Source organism: Entelurus aequoreus, linkage group LG07, assembly GCF_033978785.1.
Source record: "Entelurus aequoreus isolate RoL-2023_Sb linkage group LG07, RoL_Eaeq_v1.1, whole genome shotgun sequence".
Lineage (NCBI taxonomy): Eukaryota > Metazoa > Chordata > Actinopteri > Syngnathiformes > Syngnathidae > Entelurus > Entelurus aequoreus.
Genome location: NC_084737.1, coordinates 23,289,229 through 23,305,444, shown reverse-complemented (window position 1 = coordinate 23,305,444; position 16,216 = coordinate 23,289,229). Strand labels below are relative to the sequence as shown.

General features: G+C 37.8%; 1 protein-coding gene across 3 annotated transcripts in view; it reads right to left on the bottom strand.

Annotated features, from left to right (window-relative positions):
- The window catches only part of cpne5a (copine Va), a 232,922-nt gene that overhangs the window by 84,957 nt on the left and 131,749 nt on the right, over positions 1–16,216 (bottom strand). For all 3 annotated transcript variants that reach the window (XM_062052928.1, XM_062052929.1, XM_062052930.1), the window contains 4 exons: positions 15,712–15,815; positions 15,391–15,495; positions 9,597–9,638; positions 6,637–6,712 (listed from right to left, as the gene is read on the bottom strand). In XM_062052928.1, coding sequence (XP_061908912.1) covers positions 6,637–6,712; positions 9,597–9,638; positions 15,391–15,495; positions 15,712–15,815 — 327 coding nt within the window. The remainder of the gene's footprint in view (positions 1–6,636; positions 6,713–9,596; positions 9,639–15,390; positions 15,496–15,711; positions 15,816–16,216) is intronic.

Sequence of the window (16,216 nt, the reverse complement as noted above, 5' to 3'; positions counted from 1 at the left end):
AGCAACAGCATTGTTAAGCTTTGCCAGGCTGAGAATTATTAAGCGTGTATTTACATGTACATGGTTTAATAGTATTGTTGATCTTTTGTCTATCCTTCCAGTCAGGGATTTATTTATTTTGTTTCTATCTGCATTTGAGCCAGATGCTATCACGTTAGCTCAGTAGCTAAAGAGCTTCGCCGATGTATTGTCGTGGAGATAAAAGTCACTGTGAATGTCCATTTCGCGTTCTCGACTCTCATTTTCAAGAGGATATAGTATCCGAGGTGGTTTAAAATACAAATCCGTGATCCATAATAGAAAAGGGAGAGAGTGTGGAATCCAATGAGCCAGCTTGTACCTAAGTTACGGTCAGAGCGAAAAAAGATATGTTTTGCACTGCATTCTAGTCCGTCACTCTAGCGTTCCTCATCCACGAATCTTTCATCCTCGCTCAAATTAATGGGGTAATCGTCGCTTTCTCGGTCTGAATCGCTCTAGCTGCGTTGAAAACAATAGGAAAATATGAGGAAGCGAACAACTGACTACGTCACGCTACTTCCGGTAGGGGCAAGGCTTTTTTTAATCAGAGACCAAAAGTTGCGAACTTTATCGTCGTTGTTCTATACTAAATCCTTTCAGCAAAAATATGGCAATATCGCAAAATGATCAAGTACGACACATAGAATGGATCTGCTATCCCCGTTTAAATAAAAAAAATTCATTTCAGTAGGCTTTAAGGAGATGCACTAGGATGTCAGCATGCGCAGGGCCGCCCCAGGCTACATTAGGGCCCTAAGTAGAATTGCAAAAAAATGACACTTTTTATTTATGTAAAACTATTTTTATAAGTCTTTAATTAAACTTGATTTTAATGTTATGCATATTTTGTATAAAAACACATTTATGTGAACTACATTATTCAATAATACTTTTTTGTTAGTACAAAATAAGAAATATTAGCATAATTAAAACACAAATTTAAAAACCTTCCTTACTGAACCTCAACCGGGATTCAAACCTAGTAGTACCGCATTTTAAGACAAGCACTAACACTGTGTGGGGCGATTTTCCATTATATCATATGCCATTATGTCAATGGCGGAGCAGGATGTGGTTAGGAAAATTCCGTATGAAGCGCCTTGTCATTCATTCATTGACATTTTACATGCACTTCTTCACGCAAAACTGGAATCCCACAGATTGTAGGGCACTACGCACTGCATGTGATCTCCATATAGGGAGGGGCTGCCTTGAGCAGAGATGTGTATAGAGAGAGTATGGCCAACTCAGTTTTTAAAGTTGGTAGCAAACATAGCACCCTGTAGTCACGTGAAGGGATTTTGACCCCCCAGCATCCAAAATCCGGCCCACGGAAAGTCCCAAGTAAAAAAAAAAAAAGTGTTTTATTTTTATTAATTTATTTATTTTTATCTTTCCTTTCTAATCCATTGTATACCGCTTGTTACTCTCGGTGTCTCCTAGCCGCTCAGGCAAATCATTTTGTCTAAAAATTAATTTTCCCATCGATAACGTGACAAAGTTAAATGTTGATGAACATTAATGTTAATTGATGTTAAATGACAAAACAGATTAACTCCTTATATATATATATATATATATATATATATATATATATATATATATATATATATATATATATATATATATATATATATATATATATATATATGTATATATATATATATATATATATATATATATATATATATATATATATATATATATATATACATATATATATATATATATATATATATATATATATATATATATATAAATAAATATATACAGCCCGGCCCCCGGCCAAATTTTTTTTAACCCATTGCGGCCCAGAGTCAAAAAGTTTGGGGACCCCTGCTTTAGATAGTTGGTATAGCGAATGTCGAAGTTAACCCTGTAAGATCCGACCAAAACATCTGGTCTTACTCGCTAGTATTAGCTTATAGCAAGAGATCGACCATTGTTTTTCTAACAATGGGAAGTGGATGATAGTCATTGAACTAAAGAAATAAATCATCAAGAACATGACCGAGGTGTATGATCATATAGCACTTTACAAGAGTTCTGCACCATACTGAAGCAGAATGAGTCTAACACCAGCCAAAGGCATTAAAAATAATTTATAACAGGTGGACATTTATCCATGAAAACATGGAGAAGCTGCTGATGGTGTGTTGGAAGGAGAAGCAGCTGAAAGGGGATACCGTAGAAGTCCACTCTCCAAGGTCTATGTTGTACATTATTATTATATTCATAAAACTGCTGTTGTTGTTTGTACTAAATTATACTGTTTGGTTTTTTTGTACAAAATTCCGTATGTACAATATTTTTTTCAAATTCAGAAGCATGGTAAATTACAGTAACATTGTGGCTTTTGGGGGCTACTGTAAACATTGAACAATTGAATTTCAATTCATTTAAATGAGCCCTTAAAAATGATAACCTAATTTTGTGGGATAATTAACTGGCGCTATTTTGGTATTCAATGTATTTATTTTGTATTCATACACATTAATTTGCCATATTTGTTTTCATTTCCATAATCAACAGTAATGAACGTTGCACATGTTTAAAACTCAAATGTGGTAGTTTGGACTTTTAGCAAAGTGGACTGTGATGTATGGCCACAGGAAAGTGCGGGTTCCCGTGTGAGACCATTTGAGTACCTTTGCTATAGCATCCATCTAAGGCTGCCTCTGCACTAAGCCGGCTAAGGTTATACAGGATATAACCCACTTAACCTTATCCCTGTCCACACACACACAATACCATCGTTTAAGAACCCCTCCGTCCACCGGCGCAACCCGACCTAGTATGCATGCGCGGAAAATGGCAGACGCGCATATATTACGTCACAGTCACCTCTGACCTGGAAGTGTATCCTTACCCGGCAGTCTGGTATGTGAAGTATTTCAATGTAGACTATTGCCACATTTCTTTTTAACAGTAAACCATGCTTACCTCACCATCAGCAGCTGTTAGACTAGCCCTATTGTAGTGAATCACACCTCAGCCATCATGCATGAATCAAGTCTTTAATTGACGTGTGAAAGTAAACAATGTGATAAAGAACATTTTCCAACAATCAAACTAGGGATCAAGATATCTGGTCAGGACACTCCTCACTCTTTTGCCTTCACCTTTATTGCCCATTCTTGCAATCCTGCCTGTGCTTGGAGGCTGAAATTGGCGGTCGTACTCGACAGCCGTAACCACTCCATGGCTTCACAGTAGTTATGGAGTACAAAACTAGACGGTGAGTAATCATTCGACGTACATGGCGGACAATAACTGATACAGTCAGCTTTGCCAGTCCAAATGCATTCGCTGTTTTCCGTAGTCTTCCCTTGTCAGCCAGGTAATACAGAAAACACACTACCTTTTTATCACATCCACGGAGCCTGCATTCTCGTTATCTCTCCTTTGACAAATGGACAACGTTTTCCGGTAAGTAGAATTGGACATTTGAAAGTTCTCTTGCCATTCCTTCGGCACAACACTCTCGTTGACAAACATACCCCACCAGGCTGCCGTTCTTCCAGGCCTTATCCGAAAACCGTCGCTCAACATTGCTATGTTGCCGTCTGAGATGTGTTGTATCCGAAATAGCTGCAATCGCGCGTTTCCTTCTCTTAAGGTATTCATGTGTGATTTCCACAAGCGCCTGTACATGTAGAAGAAGGAGTAACACGGGCATGTCTGGATGGTTCGCCTCCATCTTTCTAGTGGTTACCTCCGAGTGGAAACCGGTTGTTATGAAGCTTCTTTCTGACATCACTTCCTCTCTGAACTCCGTTTATAAACGATCAATGAGTGCAAGAAGAGAGATTCAAGAAATAGACGGCGCACTTACCCGTGTAAAAAAAATATCCAAGGAGTGGAACCTTAAACAGTGGGTTAAGTGTGGCTGATATGGGGTTTAGGCTAAATAGTTATTCGTTTAAGGCAGGGGTGTCCAAATTGCGGTCCGGGGGCCATTTGCAGCCCGCAGCTAATTGTTTACCGGCCCGCCACACATTCTGGAAATGCTATTGTAAAAATACAAATAAAAAAACATTACAAAAAGTGGAATGAGGTGAAATCTAGCTAGAAAAAGTTGCAATGTTGAAACAAAGCTGCCATGCAGTCTGTTTTTTCTTTTCTTTTGTCCACCTTTCTTTTTCTTGTTTTGCCATTGCTCAAAAAAAAAAATGTTTTTTAAATCTATTTTATAATGAATTATTATATACGAGGCTCCAATTATTTGAAATATTTCACTTTAAAATGTTTTATGTGTAAACTATTGCATATATTGTGTGGTTGCCATGCAAAAATATCAATGTTTTATTTTACAAAAGGGCATAAAACAAACAAAATAATAGTTCAAACTTAAAATCGACAGATATATCTGAAGTTAATCTCGTAACTTAAGTGTTGAAAGTAAAAAAAAACTAATACAAATGTATCACTGAGTGAGGCACCTTTTGGATCCCACATATATTTTGTGATTACTCAAAAATAATAATGAATTCAAATCAATAGTGTCCTGCATTGTTGATCTTTTTAAGGCTCTAATTACTTCACATCAAATATTGTTTTCTGAATGTTTTGGGCAGTGCATATTTCAGTTTTATTATAAAAAACAAAGTTGTCTTTGACAGAAAAGGCATAAAACATTTTTTTTTTTAACTTTACATCAACCTGAAGTTGATATACTGTAGAGTTTTACTGTAATGTAAATGTTAAATTTAAAAAAATAATAATAATAATTTGACTTGTTTTTAACATTTTAATGACTTAGACCCTTTATGATCCCCAGGAGCCCTAAAGGTAAAAAAAAAAAAAAAAAAAATCCATGTATTTTGTTATGGTTTGAAAATGAAAAATATCAAAATGGCCCCGGCGTGCTTTAGTTTTTCCGTGTGCGGCGCTCAGTGGAAAAAGTTTGGACACCCCTGGTTTAAGGGGTTATCTGGCTTAGTGTAGACAGGGCCTAATGCTTAGCAACATAGTAAATTAGCATTGGCATGCATGTTTATCTTATTTCTAACCGTGTATTCTGAAATGTTACATAAAAAAATGGTTTATGTATCCCATACAATGTCGCCGCAGCATGTTTGGAACCCCAGCTGACAAGGTACAGGAAATAGTACCTCATTGTACCTCCTCTGACAATGGAAAAGTGCAAATAGTAGAGTGGTAGTGAACTGTGTCTTACAATCTCTGTCTTGGCAGTGATCTATTCAAATATGTCAGTTACAGTAGGGCAGTGCACGGGTAAAAATGACATCAAGAAAATGCTGTAATTGATATTTCGAACTAAAATCCAGATGAAGGGCGATGGATACAACTTGTTTTGTGGTGTCGGCAAATCTACATGCCACTCATTCATGCACCAAGTGATCCCTGCAGACTTGTTGTGGTATCCCTGAGGATGATACTAAAACTCTAATTGTAACTGATGTAGAGACTTCAACGTTGATTTTTTATTTTTTTTATGCTTCAAGGAAATGCATTTTTGTTGATATAAATATCGCCAAAGCCAACTCTCCTATCACTCTCAGCAGCACCTAAATAGGCTCTAATATGAAGCATCATCTTGTTGCATGGACATTTGTCTTCTCGCTACAGAAAGCCCATTGCTCATTGAGTCTGCCCGGCCACTTAACCTCCCCGGTGCTTAATACCGAGCAGGGCAGAAGAGAAGCCTGATGCTCATTTCAAAAAGCTTAGCTCAAATAGCCATGACCTGGTGGGTTTTCTGTCACTTAACATTGGATAATATGACCTCACCCCAGTAAAGTACTAAATGATTTTGTCAAAAAGTCAAACCAATTTCTTTATTCCGCGCCCACAAACAGAGATTGATTTAAAGTAGCCATTAAAGTAAACTTAAAATGACAAAAGCGCTGGCCTGACATTTTACACCAACTAAAATAATAACAGGGTAATACCTCGCTAACAGCGTGAATCAACTTATATTGTGTTTCATTAGATTGTGAAGGTGTATTTAATGTTTGTACATTAGCATCCTCCTATGCAGGAGATCGCAAAAAGCCACTGCCTGACCAGGGCCCAGAAAATCTGCAAAGACTTCTCCCACCCCCACCAAGGACTGTTTTCACTGTTGGACTCTAGAAAGAGGTTCCGCAGCCTCCGAAGCAGAACCTCCAGGTTCTGTACCAGCTTCTTCCCTCAGGCCGTAAGACTCTTGAACGCAACATAATTGAATTATCCCCTCAACTCCCCCCAAAATGGATTAACTCGCTGGAATAAAAAAGACAATATAACATACATCCATAAACATGGATGCATGTGAAAAAGTGCAAGATATTTATATGTACAGTAATCTATTTATTTATTTATATATATTTATATATATTTATTTATTTTATATATATATATTTATATATTATTTATATATATTTATTTATTTATATATGCAACTTATTGCTTTTTTATCCTGCACCACCATGAGCTTATGTAACGAAATGTCGTTCTTATCTGTGCTGTAAAGTTCAAATTTGAATGACAATAAAAAGGACGTCTAAGTCTAAGTCCAAGCATAGCACTGTGGAATATGAGGTCAAATTAGGTATACATTTGCTTAGAGTAGTCCATTACTACATGTTTGTTGACTTAATGTCCACTCACCTCATAGACGTTTATTTGGTTTTGACCCCGACACAGCTCTTTGTAGCTGCAGGTGAATTCGCCAATGAAATCATGACTGCAAGAGAGAGTGGGAAAAAAATGCATCAATTGCATTTCCTTGTGATGTGGTGTGTGTGTGTGTGTGTGTGTGTGTGTGTGTGTGTGTGTGTGTGTGTGTGTGTGTGTGTGTGTGTGTGTGTGTGTGTGTGTGTGTGTGTGTGTGTGTGTGTGTGTGTGTGTGTGTGTGTGTGTGTGTGTGTTCTTGTATTTGTACCCTTCTTGAGACATCAAACAAGGAAAAGTACTTTCCATGTGAGGACCGGTGAACAAGTTAGGACCAAAATCATGGTCTCAATACGGTCGTCATTTTTCCTCAATAACAGTCGCAATTTTTAGATTGAATTTTACAAGAAAAGCCAAACATTTTGGCAATTTTATGAAAAGTGTCGTAATGTTACTCCACAAAAGTCACAATTTTATAAGAAAGCTTAAAAATGTTGGCAATATTCTAATAATAATCAGAATTTTACTTGGCAAAATTATGACAAAAGTCCGTTTTTCACCTGGCGGGTTTTTTCGGGGATGGATAGGGAGGTCCTTCTTTAGCTGCCGTCTTGTTTTATCATATAATGCTGCCTTTGCACCCGCCAATGTTTACTTTTGTATGCACATTAAATCAACCAAAAATCCTGACTTTGGAGCAATGTTCACGGACTCTAGTATTTGGCTCTCTATTAGATGCAAGGGTCTAATAGACATCTTGCATCTAATAGAGAGCCAAATACTAGAGTCCGTGAACATTGCTCCAAAGTCAGGATGCAAGGGTCTAATAGACATCTTGCATCTAATAGAGAGCCAAATACTAGAGTCCGTGAACATCGCTCCAAAGTCAGGATTTTTGGTTGATTTAATGTGCATACAAAAGTAAACATTGACAGGTGCAAAGGCAGCATTATATGATAAAACAAGACGGCAGCTAAAGAAGGACTTCCCTATTCATCCCCGAAAAAACCTGCCAGGTGAACAGCTGACTTTTGTCATAATTTTGCCAAGTAAAATTCCGATTATTATTAGAATATTGCCAACATTTTTAAGTTTTCTTATAAAATTGTGACTTTTGTGGAGTAAAATTACAACACTTTTCATAAAATTGCCAAAATGTTTGGCTTTTCTTGGAAAATTAAATCCAAAAATTGCGACTGTTATTGAGGAAAAATGACGACTTTTATCAAAATACTAGCGGTAGGCGTTTTTCGGCGGGCTCAAGAAGGTAGAAAATACAAGAATGTGTGTGTGTGTGTGTGTGTGTGTGTGTGTGTGTGTGTGTGTGTGTGTGTGTGTGTGTGTGTGTGTGTGTGTGTGTGTGTGTGTGTGTGTGTGTGTGTGTGTGTGTGTGTGTGTGTGTGTGTGTGTGTGTGTGTGTGTGTGTTGTTGTATTTTTACCCTTCTTGAGACATCAAACAAGGAAAAGTACCTTCCATGTGAGGACCGGTGAACAAGTTAGGACCGAAATCATGGTCTCAATGCGGTCGTCATTTTTCCTCAATAACAGTCGCAATTTTTAGATTTCATTTTACAAGAAAAGCCAAACATTTTGGCATCTTGCATCTAATAGAGAGCCAAATACTAGAGTCTGTGAACATTGCTCCAAAGTCAGGATGCAAGGGTCTAATAGACATCTTGCATGTAATAGAGAGCCAAATACTAGAGTCCGTGAACATTGCTCCAAAGTCATGATTTTTGGTTGATTTAATGTGCATACAAAAGTAAACATTGACGGGTGCAAAGGCAGCATTATATGATAAAACAAGACGGCAGCTAAAGAAGGACTTCCCTATTCTTATATATATTCATAGAATATTGCCTACATTTTTAAGTTTTCTTATAAAATTGTGACTTTTGTGGAGTAAAATTACAACACTTTTCATAAAATTGCCAAAATGTTTGGCTTTTCTTGGAAAATTAAATCCCAAAATTGCGACTGTTATTGAGGAAAAATGACGACTTTTATCAAAATACTAGCGGTAGGCGTTTTTCGGCGGGCTCAAGAAGGTAGAAAATACAAGAATGTGTGTGTGTGTGTGTGTGTGTGTGTGTGTGTGTGTGTGTGTGTGTGTGTGTGTGTGTGTGTGTGTGTGTGTGTGTGTGTGTGTGTGTGTGTGTGTGTGTGTGTGTGTGTGTGTGTGTGTGTGTGTGTGTGTTCTTGTATTTTTACCCTTCTTGAGACATCAAACAAGGAAAAGTACTTTCCATGTGAGGACCGGTGAACAAGTTAGGACCAAAATCATGGTCTCAATACGGTCGTCATTTTTCCTCAATAACAGTCGCAATTTTTAGATTTCATTTTACAAGAAAAGCCAAACATTTTGGCATCTTGCATCTAATAGAGAGCCAAATACTAGAGTCTGTGAACATTGCTCCAAAGTCAGGATGCAAGGGTCTAATAGACATCTTGCATGTAATAGAGAGCCAAATACTAGAGTCCGTGAACATTGCTCCAAAGTCAGGATTTTTGGTTGATTTAATGTGCATACAAAAGTAAACATTGACAGGTGCAAAGGCAGCATTATATGATAAAACAAGACGGCAGCTAAAGAAGGACTTCCCTATTCTTATATATATTCATAGAATATTGCCTACATTTTTAAGTTTCCTTATAAAATTGTGACTTTTGTGGAGTAAAATTACAACACTTTTCATAAAATTGCCAAAATGTTTGGCTTTTCTTGGAAAATTAAATCCCAAAATTGCGACTGTTATTGAGGAAAAATGACGACTTTTATCAAAATACTAGCGGTAGGCGTTTTTCGGCGGGCTCAAGAAGGTAGCAAATACAAGAATGTGTGTATGTGTGTGTGTGTGTATGTGTGTGTGTGTGTGTGTGTGTGTGTGTGTGTGTGTGTGTGTGTGTGTGTGTGTGTGTGTGTGTGTGTGTGTGTGTGTGTGTGTGTGTGTGTCACCTTCCATCTCTGTCCCAGTCATACACTTCCGCTTTGATTGTCCTGTAAAACAAACATTTTTTTTTTGTTATGTGGACAGGCCGACATTTTATCAAGGTTGACATGTCCAACACAATGCAGTTAATGCATTAATTAACTGCAAGTTTTGTCAAGCAGTCTTCAATTCATAAAAAATGTACTTTACCACCTGTGTCACACCCTTACTTACAGTGGATGATCTGGCCCAACAACAACAAAAGCAGGCTTCGTTACACAACTTGAAACCAAGCCTGCAGCTCAGACATAGGAGTTCTAAGTTTTATAACCAACATTACCAGACTACAAGCTGCTACTTTTTTCCCACGCTTTGAAGCGTGAACTTGGGCTGGTAAACACATTTTTTTCTTCTCAAAATTGTGCGCTCTATAGCCCGGAAAATACAGTATGCCTAACAAAAACCGAGATGCTTCTGAGAAAGTTGCCAAAAGTTTCACACATACCAAAGATAAAAAAAAACCTCAAGAGCGGAATCATATTTTGCAAGTATTGCAATCATTTGGGGAGTCTAGAAATTAGCAATGAGCAAGCCTGAGAAAATTAACTTTGGAATGAGCAAAGATTTTCCTCCCTTTGAGTTTCTCTCATGGAAGCTTCGGTGATTTGCTGCTGTCAATCAAGTCTCCGCAGGTCCAGGAGGAGGCAGAGCGATGCCGCCCTCGTCGCCCAACCTGAACTCATTCTGTCTGTGTGTAATGCATTTATTTTGCCACGAATATGGAGGTGACTCACAAAGTGAAGAAGCAGGAATCAATTATAACCAGACGGAGTCGTTTGTTAAATATTGTCGTAACACAGCTTTCTGACAACACCTCCAACTGACTCAACTTCACTCACAAACATGTAAATGTGTTTCGACACCAAGTCAGATCATTCCCCACTGATGTGTCACTCAATATCAGTTGTCTCGGCAACCATTTTTACTGAGCTATGAGGGTCATGAGCTAGAAATGCTATCAGATTTAAGTCCAGATACAGCACAGATCAATTTCATCTCTATCTTCGACATTTTTCAGTGAAAAAAGGAGATCTCACATACGTATGGCTGTCAAGTTATTTGACAAATTTACAAAGGACAGGGATGGTTTTATGTTGGAAACCCCTTCAAATTTGGTGAAATACTCGGTACAACTCAAATACCTCTCCTCAGTTTTGGCTAATAACTGTCAAAGATAAACAGTTAAGTTAAAAGTTAAGTTAAAGTTAAAGTACCAACGATATCCAGACACACACTAGGTGTGGTGAAATTACCCTCTGCATTTGACCCATCCCCTTGTTCACCCCCTGGGAGGTGAGGGGAGCAGTGAGCAGCAGCGGTAGCTGCGCCCGAGAATCATTATGGTGATTTAACCCCCAATTCCAACACTTGATGCTGAGTGCCAAGCAGGGAGGTTATGGGTCCCATTTTTATAGTCTTTATAGTCTTTGTTAAAGAATGCATTAAAGAAGAAAACCACATATTATATATATATATATATATATATATATATACCACCGGGCCGGGGCCCGGTACCGGTCCGTGGATCGATTGGTACCGGGCCGCACAAGAAATAATAATTTTTTTTTTTTCATTAATTTTTTTTATTTTTATTAAATCAACCTAAAAAACACAAGATACACTTACAATTAGTGCACCAACCCAAAAAACCTCCCTCCCCCATTTACACTCATTCACACTTATTCGCACAAATGGGTTGTTTCTTTCTGTTATTAATATTTCTGGTTCCTACATTATATATCAATATAGATCAATACAGTCTGCAGGGATACAGTCCATAAGCACACATGATTGTATTTTTTTAAGGCAAAAAAAAATAAAATAAAATAAAATAAAAATATAAAAAATACCCCACCTCCCCCTGGTCCGTGGGACAAATTTACTAGCATTGACCGGTCCGCAGTGACAAAAAGGTTGGGGACCACTGGTCTACATAACATGTAAGAGTGGTTCGTTGGTCAACATTTTGCATAGATTATGTTTTACAGACCATCTTCAAACCACTTAATGACCATCTCTTCAGGATGCGCCGTTTTGTGGGCGGTCTTATTTATGTGCCTCCAATTCGAAAAACATCTTCTCTCCACCCGCCATGTTGTAGTTTTTAGCACTTCCATATCGAGTCTACCGACAGATATAAGTTCAAACTGTACACTACTTTATATTAGAAATGGCAACAGCGGAAGATGCATGTGCATGTACGAGACAGTCTGCCCCACAACGAGAGGATAGAGAAAAAGAAAGAGCTTATTTATGGAGCCAGAACATTGCCAGTAAAATTTTGTAATAAAAAAAATATATATATACTGTAGAAAAAGTTGTATTGGCACCGAAATAAGTTTTGGCAACAAATAAATACAAACTTTGAAAAAATACAATATTTTTGGTGGATCTTTGTTTGTATAATGACATGTTTTAAATGCCTATTTTCATATAGTGTATTGTTTTTGTGTTTATTTTCAACTTTTTTTTCCACATTCGCTTCTCTTTTTCATGGCTTTGTTTCCTTTTTTTTTTTTTTTTTTGGTTTTGCTTCTTTTTTTACAATTTCAAATTATCGACAGTGTTGGATGTGGGGGGTAGGGGCCTGTGAGCAAGGCTTACAACAAAGACTATAACAATGGGACCATTGCCTCCCTGCTTGGCACTCAGCATCAATGGTTGGAATTGGGGGTTAAATCACCAAAATGATTCCCAAGCGCGGCCACAGCTGCTGCTCACTGCTCCCCTCACCTCCCAGGGGGTGGAAGAAGGGGATGGGTCAAATGCAGAGAGTAATTTCACCACACCCAGTGTGTGTGTGACTATCAGTGGTACTTTTAACTTAACAACTAAAAAAGAGAAGCAAATGTGAAAAAAATAGTTGAAAATAACAAACACAACACAATAGCAGTGTACAAAAAATATGAATATTGGCATCAAAAATATGTCATGATACAAAGAATTATCACAAAAATATTTGTTGCCAAAACTTGTTTTGGTGCCAATCCAACATTTTCTACAATATAATGTGTTGTATACTAAATCTTACTGGCAGTGTTTTGAAAATATGAATATTGGCATTGAAAACATGTCATGATACAAAAAAATTGTCACAAAAATATTGTATTTTTTCTATTTTTGTATTTATTTGTTGCCAAAACTTGTTTTTGTGCCAATACAACATTTTCTAAAATATTTTTTTGTTTTCTATACCAGATCTTACTGGCAGTGTTTTGGCTCCATACTTATTGACTACAATGGTGGACTCTCCCAAAGCTCTTCAGGTTAACCATGCATATATGGAGATATCCGCTGACGTCACACAAATTGGAAGAAGTATGAGCTAGACTGTTTTATAATTATATCCGCTATTGCCTACATCAGGGGTCACCAACGCGGTGCCCGCGGGCACCAGGTAGCCCGTAAGGACCAGATGAGTAGCCCGCTGGCCTGTTCTAAAAATAGCTCAAATAGCAGCACTTACCAGTGAGCTGCCTCTATTTTTTAAATTTTATTTATTTACTAGCAAGCTGGTCTCGCTTTGCCCGACATTTGTAATTCTAAGAGAGACAAAACTGAAATAGAATTTGAAAATCCAAGAAAATATTTTAAAGACTTGGTCTTCACTTGTTTAAATAAATTCATACATTTTTTTACTTTGCTTCTTATAACTTTCAGAAAGACAATTTTAGAGAAAAAATACAACCTTAAAAATTATTTTAGGATTTTTAAACACATATACCTTTTTACCTTTTAAATTCCTTCCTTTTTTATTGTAAAAAATAATAAATACATTTTAATTTAATTCTTCATTTTAGCTTCTGTTTTTTCGACGAAGAATATTTGTGAAATATTTCTTCAAACTTATTATGATTAAAATTCAAAAAAATTATTCTGGCAAATCTAGAAAATCTGTAGAATCAAATTTAAATCTTATTTCAAAGTCTTTTGAATTTCTTTTAAAATTTTTGTTCTGGAAAATCTACAAGAAATAATGATTTGTCTTTGTTAGAAATATAGCTTGGTCCAATTTGTTATATATTCTAACAAAGTGGAGATTGGATTTTAACCTTTTTAAAACATGTCATCAAAATTCTAAAATTAATCTTAATCAGGAAAAATTACTAATGATGTTCCATAAATTCTTTTTAAAATTTGTTTCCAAAAGATTCGAATTAGCTAGTTTTTCTCTTCTTTTTTTCAGTTTCAAAATGTAATTGTAACTTTTTTCGTGTTTTGTCCTCTTTTAAACCGTTCAATTAAGTGTAAATATCATTAATTATTAATAATAACATCGAGTTAAAGGTAAATTGAGCAAATTGGCTATTTCTGGCAATTTATTTAAGTGTGTATCAAACTGGTAGCCCTTCGCATTAATCAGTACCCAAGAAGTAGCTCTTGGTTTCAAAAAGGTTGGTGACCCCTGGCCTACATGGTTTGATTTCAAATTTTAGGGACTTATGCAGATCAAAAACACACAAAAACACATACCAATAGGTAAGAAAAGTTGGTTTTGCAATATAGATTCCCTTTAAGTGGGAGAAGTAGGCACGGTCCTTAATCACAGTAAGTACTCTGCCCCATCCCAATCCTCAAAGGCATCATCCATGGCTTCCATGCATCTGTCTGACCTAATTCACTTCCAGGTGAGTAAAGGCTGAATGCAGGAAAAGATCCTCTGTTGACACCCAGCGTGCCATATGGGTCAAAATGTGAGTTTCTACACACGGTGGCTGTTTGGACGCACAATTTTATGCTTACACACACACGCATCTTCTATGGCAGGGGTCGGCAACCCGCGGCTCTAGAGCCGCATGCGGCTCTTTAGCGCCGCCCTAGTGGCTCTCTGAAGCTTTTTCAAAAATGTATGAAAAATGGAAAAAGATGAGGGGAAACAAAAAAAAGTTTTTGTTTTAATATGGTTTCTGTAGGAGGACAAACATGACACAAACCTCCCTAATTGTTATAAAGCACACTGTTTATATTAAACATGCTTCACTGATTCGAGTATTTGGCGAGCGCCGTTTTGTCCTACTAATTTTGGCGGTCCTTGAACTCACCGTAGTGTATAACTTTCTCCGACTTTTTAGGACGTGTTTTATGACACTTCTTTTTCTGTCTCATTTTGTCCCCCAAACCTTTAACGTTGTGCGTGAATACACAAAGGTGAGTTTTGTTGATGTTATTGACTTGTGTGGAGTGCTAATCAGACATATTTGGTCACTGCATGACTTGCAAGCTAATCGATGCTAACATGCTATTTAGGCTAGCTATATGTACATATTGCATCATTATGCCTCATTTGTAGCTATATTTGAGCTCATTTAGTTTCCTTTAAGTCATCTCAATTCAATGTGTATCTCATGACACACTATCTGTATGTAATATCTTCTAATTTGTTGCGGCTCCAGACAGATTTGTTTTTGTATTTTTGCCCCAATATGGCTCTTTCAACATTTTGGGTTGCCGACCCCTGTTCTATGGAGTACAGCAACTCCACTGTTATTATCCTGCCAAAAAACAGCCATGCTGCTCAGATGTCCCTTTTACTGCAAACGGAAAAAAGGAAGATAAGGAGAAGGCCCCTGCAGCAGCAAACTGTTTACAACTGATGTCATCAATTCTGGGCTATTCACTTATGTTGACCATGACAGGCCTGCAGGGGTGGTCTTTTGGTGTAGCAGACAGAAAATCAGTGTCATCTCAATTTGTCACACCTTCACATTAAAAAAAATGAGACTCCATAAGGATTGTGCTGTGCGTCACCATATCACCCACCTGTCATAGTCTCCATTGCAGAGCGCTCGCACAGGGATGGAGAAGGGCTCCCATGTCGGGTTTAGCGTGTTCTTCACCACTTCTGTCTTGTGGCAGATGGTGAACCTAGGGAAGAAGGTCAGCAGGGATTTAAAGTACGGCTGAGAACATTGAGTTTGCTTTGAAATCTTGCCTGGATCAAGTCGTCTGTATGCTGCTGAGTTCAAGGGATCCCTGTCTAACTCAGCTGACCCCCCTCCCTTTAAAGTCCATCCCCTCCTACCTGGATTCCATAAGCCAACGTGAACCCCCCCGCTGAACTCAAAGACGAGACAAACTCACGTGCCATCCTCGTTACTCCTGTAGAAGACCATGAAGGGGTCTGACTTTCCAAAGAAGTCCTTCTTATCCAGTTTGTTGGCACAAAACTGCATGGTGGTGTAATCCTACAGGGGGGGGGGAAGCCAGATCAACAGAAACAAAGTAGCACATTGTCATTTCATGCTCCTGCATCTGTTCGCCGGCTGTTGTTTATTCACACATGGTGTGTTCCGAGATACAAGAGCGCAGACGCACCAAATAAAAGCTAAAGCTGTCCGAATGCAAATAGGAGCACAGTCAAACGAGCCAGCAGGGCTCCACTTTTCAAACGTGCTATTTATTATGCAACTCCTGCATAACAACATAGTGCATGGCGAGGGCTGTCAAATGGAAAACACCTTGTTGTGCTGAAAATAATCACAGTAGAAGTAAGAGAGATCACACAGCAGTGCTAAAATGGTTGGGATATTTTGTACATGGAGGCGGAGGCTTTGTACACAATAGTTGCACATGGCGGGAGTGCAGC